This window comes from Macadamia integrifolia, chromosome 12 (assembly GCF_013358625.1).
Source record: "Macadamia integrifolia cultivar HAES 741 chromosome 12, SCU_Mint_v3, whole genome shotgun sequence".
NCBI classification, from domain to species: domain Eukaryota; kingdom Viridiplantae; phylum Streptophyta; class Magnoliopsida; order Proteales; family Proteaceae; genus Macadamia; species Macadamia integrifolia.
The window spans coordinates 18,292,348-18,301,501 of NC_056568.1; the positions used below are offsets into that span (position 1 = coordinate 18,292,348).

The 9,154-nt window shown below is 40.9% G+C and overlaps 1 protein-coding gene across 1 annotated transcript; it reads right to left on the bottom strand.

Moving 5' to 3' along the window:
* Positions 1–6,746: 6,746 nt before the first annotated feature.
* Positions 6,747–7,927, bottom strand: LOC122094767 (cytosolic sulfotransferase 6-like). The gene is made up of 2 exons (XM_042665370.1): positions 7,483–7,927; positions 6,747–7,344 (listed from the first exon to the last, which is right to left on the bottom strand). Exons 1-2 carry the CDS (start codon positions 7,788–7,790, stop codon positions 6,798–6,800), a joined length of 855 nt encoding a protein of 284 aa, XP_042521304.1. The 5' UTR covers positions 7,791–7,927; the 3' UTR covers positions 6,747–6,797.
* Between the last annotated feature and the right edge of the window lie 1,227 nt (positions 7,928–9,154).

A 9,154-nucleotide genomic window follows, 5' to 3' on the forward strand; every position in this document is an offset into this window, starting at 1 on the left:
GAGGAAACAGTTGAATGTTACAGATGCAACAACCTTGGACATATTGCAAGGAATTGTAGAACTGTGTTTCCCCTACAAAGACAGGAGAACAGAGGTAAGCAGAGAGTTTTCAGAAACACAGAAGATGATGAGATGGAGAGACAGTTCTCAAGACAGAAGAAAGCAAAGAAATCTAAATCTGTCAAGAAAGTTTGGATTAAGATAGATAGAGTAGAAGATGAAGAAGATGCAGCAGCATTTGTTATTCATAGAGCTTTTAAGGCTCAAGGAGACTCTAATCCATGGATTCTTGATAGTGGTTGCTCAAGCCACATGACAGGAGATAAGGAAAGTTTGAACAATTACATGACTTTGAAGGTGGATCTGTGAAGTTTGGCAACAACAATGGTGCCAGAATTACAGGGAAGGGGTCCATAAGTTTGAACCATGGGAAGGTGAAATCCCTTGATGTCTTGTATGTTGAAGGACTCAAACACAATCTTCTCAGCATCAGTAAAATTTGTGACAAAGGGCATGAAGTAACTTTCACTAGTAAAGGGTGTGAGATAAGAAGATCAAGTAGTGGAAAGGTTGTAGCTACTGGACAGAGAACTTCAGGGAATTTGTACACCTTGACAGAGTTAGAGAAAGATTCTTGTATGGTCAGCATAGATGAGGAGACATGGTTGTGGCACAGAAGACTTGGGCATATTGGTTTCAAGAACCTTGCCAAGATTTCTTCAAAGAAGGCAGTGAGAGATGTTCCTGATTTGAAGAAGCTCTCCAATCTTATATGTGCATCTTGTCAAAAGGGAAAGCAAACCAGAATCTCCTACAAGTCTAAGGAGTATTATTCCAGTTCTCCATTGCAGTTGATTCACACAGACCTATGTGGTCCTATGAGGACACCTAGCACCTCAGGAGAGAGATACATCATGTTGTTTGTTGATGATCATTCAAGAATGGTGTGGGTGATGTTCTTGAAACATAAGTCGGAGGCTTTAGAAAGATTTAAGATCTTTAAGAAGCAAGTTGAGAATCAGACAGGGAAGAAGATAAAGTGTCTGAGATCTGATAGAGGAGGTGAGTACAGTTGGGATGATTTTGAAGAATACTGCTATGAGCATGGTATCAGGAAACAAACTTCAGCTCCAAGAACACCCCAACAGAATGGTGTTGCAGAGAGAAAGAATATAACAGTGCAAGACATGGCTAGAACAATGTTGGCAGAGAATGACATGGGTAAAAAGTTCTGGAAGGAGGCAGTTCTAACTGCAGTGTACATCCATAACAGATGTATGTTGAGACCTCATGAAAGCAAGACTCCATATGAAATCTGGTTTGGAAGAAGGGCTACAGCAAGACACTTCAAGGTCTTTGGTAGCAAGTGTTATATCAAGAACACAACCCAAGATTTGGGTAAGTTTGATGATAGAGCTGATGAAGGTATATTTTTAGGTTATTCTACTTCAAGTAAGGCCTATAGATGCTATAACAACAGACTTGGAAAAATTGTAGAGAGTGCTGATGTCACAGTTGATGAAAAAAGGGATATTCCTTCAGGCTCAGGAAATGAACTTCCAGAATTTGAAGATCTTGATGATGAGAATGACCTGGTTGATAGTAGACTCAAAAGCAAAGATGAGGTTGATGTTGAACAGGATGAGGTAGATTCAGATGAGTAGAGGAGACACAACAGAGTTGATCAACAGAAAACAGATGAGTTAATCATTGGTGACCCCACTGTAGGTGTTCAGACTAGAAGAATGAAGACCAACACATACTCTCTTCTTTCGAAGATTGAACCAAAAACTGTTGATGAGGCAAGCAATGATGAGAGTTGGATGAAGGCCATGAATGAAGAACTTGATCAGATAGAGAGGAATCACACTTGGGATCTAGTCCCTAAGCCAGTTGACAAGAATGTGATTGGTACTAAATGGGTTTTCAGAAATAAACTCAATGAAGATGGTCAAGTGGTGAGGAACAAAGCAAGACTTGTATGCAAAGGATATGCTCAAGTGGAAGGCATTGATTTTGAGGAAACTTTTGCTCCAGTGGCAAGACTTGAGGCTATCAGAATGTTCTTGGCTTTGTCAGTGTACAAGGGGTTCAAGGTCTATCAGATGGATGTCAAATCAGCTTTTCTAAATGGAAACTTGGAAGAGGAGGTTTACATAGAGCAGCCTGATGGGTTTCAGCTGAGCGAGGACCCCACTCTTGTGTGCAGATTAAAGAAGACATTGTATGGTTTGAAACAAGCTCCAAGGGCATGGTACTCCAGATTGGATTCTTACTTGTGCAAGTTGGGTTTCAAGAAAGGCTTAGTGGACAGTAATCTCTACATCAGAACTGAAGAAAGCAGTTAGCTTGTGGTGGTTGTGTATGTAGATGATATCATCTTTGGGGGTCACAAAGATGAGTTGTGAAAAGATTTTGCAATGAGGATGCAAGATGAGTTTGAAATGTCCATGTTGGGTGAACTATCATTCTTCTTGGGTTTGCAGATCAATCAAAAGAAAGAAGGTATCTTCATATCTCAGTCCAAATATGTGAGGGAGATGTTAAAGAGATTCACCATAGAGGATTGCAAGCCAGTTAGTACACCTATGATGACTGGGTGTAAGTTGAGCAAGGAAGATGACTCTCCATCAGTTGACCACACCTCGTATAGGTCAATGATTGGTAGCCTATTATATCTGACAGCTAGCAGGCCTGACATCTTACAAGCTGTGTGCATGGTAGCCAGATTTCAAGCAGGACCAAAAGAGACACATGTGGCAGCAGTGAAGAGAATTTTCAGATATCTGAAAGGGACTAGTGAGTTTGGGTTATGGTATCCGAAAGTTAAGAGCTTTAGTTTGTCAGCTTTTTCAGATGCAGATTGGGCCGGATGTGTAGATGACAGGAAGAGCACCAGTGGTGGTGCATTCTATTTGGGGAGCAGCTTGGTGGCATGGCATAGTAAGAAGCAAGAGTCAGTCTCTCTTTCAACTGCAGAGGCAGAATACATTGCAGCTACATCTTGTTGTACACAAGTGTTGTGAATGAAGCAGATGTTGAAGGATTTGAGTGTGGAGGTTGAGCAGGCAGTGCCACTATATTGTGACAATACTAGTGCAATCAATATCTCCAAGAACCCGGTGATGCATTCTAGAACGAAGCACATTGCTATCCGGTATCATTTCTTAAGAGACAAGGTGATGGAAGGTGAAGTAAGGATGGAGTTTGTTCCCACAGCAGAGCAGGTGGCTGATATCTTCACTAAACCGCTTCCCAAAGATCAGTTTGAGTTCCTCAGACAGAAGCTGGGAGTGGTGATTCTTCCAAAACACTAGTAGCATTGGGAGAGGGGGAGCAAGTTGCTTGATGTTGCTACCCCCATATTGGACTCAGGGGGAGTCCATTGGTTCCACCCTTTGTACTTGTTGTCAAAGGGGGAGAGAGTTACTCATTCGGAGCTTTAGAGTGTATTAGTGATGAGGTGGTTGCCAACAACTCCAAAGGGGGAGATTGTTGTTTTATGGTTGTCCTTGTTGGCAACTCGGCCACGTGGCGGTGATGACGTGGCCAGTTTGGGTGACGTGGATAAAAATGATGACATGGCAGTATCCAGTGTCACCGATGAGATAACAGAGCAGCTTGGTATGCATGGAGTGGTTTAATACATCATTAATAGGTGGTGCGGGTTTCTGGGTCAAAACTGGCAAAATTGGCCTATTTACGATCGAGGGCATTTTTGGCAATGAAAATGACATTTTTGGAAGATCGGTTCTTCATGAAAAAGATAGATTGTAATTTTCCTAGTCCAGTGCATTTGATTTCGTCACATTCCGATACCGTATGAAGAAGTTACGGCATTTATGGCAGTCGAGGGCAGTTTCGGCATTGAAGATGATTTTTTTAAAGGAAGTGTTCTACATGTAACAATACGACAAAAATACAATCTTTCCAACGGTTCTGATTTCATCGCATTCCGATTGCGTATGAGAAAGATACGTCATTGGAAATGTGTAGGGGCATTTTGGTCTTTTTACATGGATGATTCAGATGATTGAGTCTTCTGACAAGTCGTAGAGCATCCAGTTACGATTCCAACGCACTTCGTTTCATATCGATCGGATATCGTATGAAAAAGTTATAAGCATTTCCGTAAAGTCGGTTCGAAAATCCAAACCGAAAATCCATCAGTTGCTCTCGGTGTTGGGTGGGTTTTTCGGAATTTGTTTTTGAAATTCGAAGGGCTTTTGTGTAATTTAAAGATTTTGAAGGTCTGAGTTGCAAGGGGTATTTAAGCACTGAAACATATGGAGGCAGGGGCTTGATTGTAATAAAGAGGAGTCAAGGGAAGTGAAATGGACGGCCAAGATTCGACCACGTATGCTTGATGCCCATCCAAAGGCTGCTGAGATTTTGGTGTGATATGGACGAGATAGATGCTTGCGCGTGGGATTTTATTGGTTAGATGCATAATTCCTGATGCACTGGCGCTACACTATATCAAGGTATGTTATTGTGTTTCGCGCGTGTACAGAAGGTATAAAAAGGATTCCGATCTTAATGATCTCATGAAATCTGATTAAAGCCATCATGGAAGATTCGGATCCAACGGTCAATATGCATTTTCACTTTTGTGAGTGGAAGACAAGCTCCCTTAAAATCCGGAAAAGCAACCAATCATAGATCGACAACACTTCTGACGATGTCAGCGCTTACGTCATGATGACGTCATCGAGATTCAAATCTAACGGTTTGGATCTGTTGTCCGTTGGTTTAATCGGACGGTTTGGATTATAAGATCTCTTATATGAGATCTACGGTCAGATTTCGCCCCTGTTGCGCGCGCCGCTGGTGTAGCCTACGCCACCCGTACGAAGATTCCATTTCAGGCTATCTCATTGCTCCAACTTCAAAAGGTCATATCTCCCTCATTTTAAGTCGGATTTGAGTGATTCAAGTTGGGGATTCTTCATCTCTCCGAGCTCTACACATCAGAGGGAAGAAATCAGGCAGAGGGCTTGCTGAGGTGGTCGGAAAAACGAGTTGAAGTTCGTGGAAGGCTAAAGGTTTGAATGAAAGACTTCCATCCTCTTGCACTTCATTCATAGCCACCATTAGAGGCTTAGGAAGCTGCTGGAAACCAAGGTAGCAAGTCATATTGGTTGTTGCCAAGAGAAAAGAAAAGAAAAGAGAAGAGAAGAGAAGAAGAGGGAAATAGAGAAGAAGTTTTGTTTCCTCTCTTTGTGTGTGTGTGAATGTGAATGTGAATGCCATTGTTGCTCCATGAAAGTAAAGACAAGGAGAAAAGAAAGAAGAAGAACCTAGAATTTGGTTCTTGTGAGTTGCTTCAAGAAACCCAAGTGCCAACCGAGGTTGAAGCATTGGCGGTACCGAGACAACGTGGTTGTGGTCCGCATCAAGTGGAGATTGACATTATTGCATCTCCGACGGTTACTCCTTGCCAAGGTAACCTCAATTTTGCCAAATTTCCATTATTATAAATCATTGTAGGCAAGATGTTTGATAAAATGCCTAAGTGATAGTTGTAGTCTATTTGGGGGAAATTTGCATGTATGAGTGCTTCACTATAGGGCATTGTTATAAGCCCAATTTAATTGTATTATTTATTGTGTGCTTAGTGGGTGCTAAGCACCGGGAGTGGGTGCTCCCGTGTAGTGGGTGCTACACATTGTATCGGCACTACGAGTGCCATCTCAGCTTCGGCTTGAGAAAATTGGGTGTGGGTGCTCCCGACTGTGGGTGCAGTCAAAAGTAGTGTATTGAGTAGGTACGAAGCCTTTACAGGCACTACTCCGGGGATGTAGGCAAATTGCCGAACCTCGTAAAAACCCTGTGTTGTGGGTGCTTGTTGTTTGCATTTGATATTGAAGTGCGTGGAATGTGGAATGGGTGTGCATACTTGGAAGTGCCTATGAGAGGCTGAGTGTGCATACGACTGTGTGCAAACAGGGACAGGTATATCAGGTTCTTCTTGGCCAGACATCGGACAGGTTTTTAGGTATCAGAATTGAACTCACTGATTCACCCCCCCTCTCAGTGACTGCCGGGTTACAACATAACAGCCAAGGAGGACAAGAAGAAGAAGAAAAAGAACTGTTGTGCGAGTTAGGGCAGAGAGAGAGAGAGAGAGAGAGAGAGAGAGAGAGAGAGGGAATGGATAGAAATCTCTTAGGTTTTGAGTTAAAACATGAACCGGTTGGTTTGAATAGCCACTCGGTTTGATTTAAGATGAAGAACCACAGTTTTGGGTTGTTTCATTGGAGGGTTAATCTGAGCCGTTCAATCTGAAATGTCCCCGTGTCAATGTCTGCAGGGGGTTATTGCACGCGATCGGAATTGCAGAGGATTTTTATCCCTTTTTTCTTGAATATAGGGCCATATATATATATATATATATATTTGAATTAATAGAGAAAGAGCGATGTACATGAACGGATTGAAGATCCCAAGGAGAGATATTTACAAGGAAACAATGGGGAACTGAAAGGCTAGCACATGATGTACCAAAAGATGCAAGACAGTCAGCTAGCTACTGAATTCTTTTCCCTATAAACATGAACAAAAGAGACATGACTAAATTGATTGCATAGTTGGAGGCAGTCTTCAATAATGTACGTAATACACGCCTGGAGATCATCTGATTGTCTCCTTGACCTTTGGAAAGTGCTATACGCTGTAGTGCTAAAAACCACAATCTATAAATACACTTGAAATCAACATATGGAACAGTCAGAATAATGAAAACAAACTGCAAACCATGTAAAAGGAGATTTTCATCTCTTCAGAATTTACACTTATCAGAACTTGAGGCCATGACCATGGAACTTCTCTTCTGTGATCTGGTCAATTCGTTCAATCATCTCAGATGTAAGATAGTTTGCCCAGTCCCCAACCTTACCTTTTCTAAAGAAAGCCCCATATCCAAGACCCTCAGGGATTTTTCCAGTCTTGTTCACCTCAAGACTACTCAAATTCTCAAAGCTGCACAACCTCAAGATCTTATCAACCAATCCTTGCTCTTTTTCTTCCTCAGACGTGAAAGGGAATCCCACAAAATGAGCTACTCTTTTCAAAACACCACCTGGGTCTGCTTGTAACTTTTCATAGTTGATGAACAACACTTGTTGAGGCCTTTCCAGACTAGCTCTCCAGTAAACCAACACATGATCCCAGAAAGGCCCAAATTGGGAAACCCCCTTGCAGAACCTCTCAAATGCTTCCATGGCACTCAAAGGTGGCTTTGAGACCGTGGCTCTGATCTTGTTATTAAAATGCCACATGGAAACAAACACATCTTTTGGATTCCGGTAAAGATAAACAATCCGGGAACTAGAATCGATCATGCTCTGTGGCAGTGATGTGAAAGATATGTGAGTTCCAAAGAGCCTGGGAGAGGGAAGGATTTCAAGGTCAGGGATGATTTCGCCATCGTATAGCGTTTTCTCTAGAAATGGCACTAGGAGCTGGGGATTTTCGGAGAGCTAGGGATGATGATTGTAGGTGGGTGGGTACATACCGCGGTTAACAGCGGCGAAGAGAAGGGCTTTGATCCATGTAGTGCCTGATTTTGGGGTGGTTGCAACGATAATGTCGCTTGAGCGAGCCTTGAAGTGGTCTTGGACTGCGAGTACTCCTGGGCAATATGTGTCTGGATACCAGAAGCCTTGGTAATGGCAGAAATAATTCTCAAATGCCCAACCTTCGTCTTTTGGAAGGCTTGAAATGAGGATTTTGTACCTCTGGTAGCTACTCTCATTTTCTTCCTTCGGATCTGCCTCTGCCTCTGCCATTGTTGGTGTAATTGTTTTCAATTTTGTCAAGGGAGTTCCAACTTACACAACTGGTGGTGGTAGCTACAACCATGGCCATTCTTGGGACTGCAAGGGTTGTTGCTTTTATGGATAGCCACTTGGGGCTATAGATTTAGTTATCGCTATCGGTATCCGATACTGATACGATACCAATTCGAATCGATTCAGATAAGTCACATTTCCTCTTATTTTTCTTTCTTTTTCAAAATAATAATAATAATAATAATAATATTATTAATAATAATACATTTTTTTCCTATTTGACTCCTAAATCGATACTAATAACCAATCCCAATCGGTCAGGTATTTATTCAATGGTTGAAACTTTTTTTTTTTAATTCTACTGTCATAATACGTGGGACCATTGTTAGTTAAAACGGGAACGGAAAAAAAACAGAGACGTACGGAACGAGTTTTAAACAAATAAAAACGATGAACGGTACGGTAAAAAAAAGGGTCAAAAAAACAGGAAACGTCAAATGGACGGAAACGAACGATACGAGTATTAAACGTGCAGTTTTCAAAAAAACGAAACCAAAAAAAGGGCAATATACTCATGTAATTTGAGAGATTATTGCCTGTATATCTGTATCTAATGTTCTAAACTACATCAACATCAAACATTCATGCATATATCATCCAAAATATAGCATCCAATATAAATTCCAAATTAAAACTTAATACACCATATTAAAAAAGACATGTCCAAAATATATTAAAAAAAAAAAAATTCATCCATCCATGTCATCCATGATGTCTAAAGAACTCAGTATCATTATAACAGGTCCAAAGATCAATGATAAAAAAAATTAAAATAAAAAAAAAAAAAAAAAAAAAAGATCAATGAGGAGACATTAAACTACATGAAGTAGATCCTCCATCAGCTTCAGTGTCAGATGGTTCAGGTTCCTCGTACGTCTGCTCAAGCCTCTCCATTTCAAGCTCAAAGTCTACTATAGGTAAGTCACCAAGATTATCTAAATCAATAGGCCTTGAATCTTTATGTAGTTGGCTTTCATAGTTCTCCCTCATCATAAAGTTCATCTTGATGTACACCAAATCCTCTAGCATCTCCGGGCTAATTTATTTATTTTATTTGTTTGTGCTGCATCCCAAGCACTCCAATTACGCTCACAAGGAGAGGAACTACAAGGCTGACTCAAGATTCTACAAGCAATATTTTGAAGCACAGGAAATGCACTACCAACAAATTGCCACCAAATCCTTACAAATCAACATAAATAAACAAATATAAGAATGCTATATTTAATTAAAAAAATACAATAATAAACTAATTAACTAAGTCACTTACTTTGATGATTAGTTTTCATAATTGTCTGCCC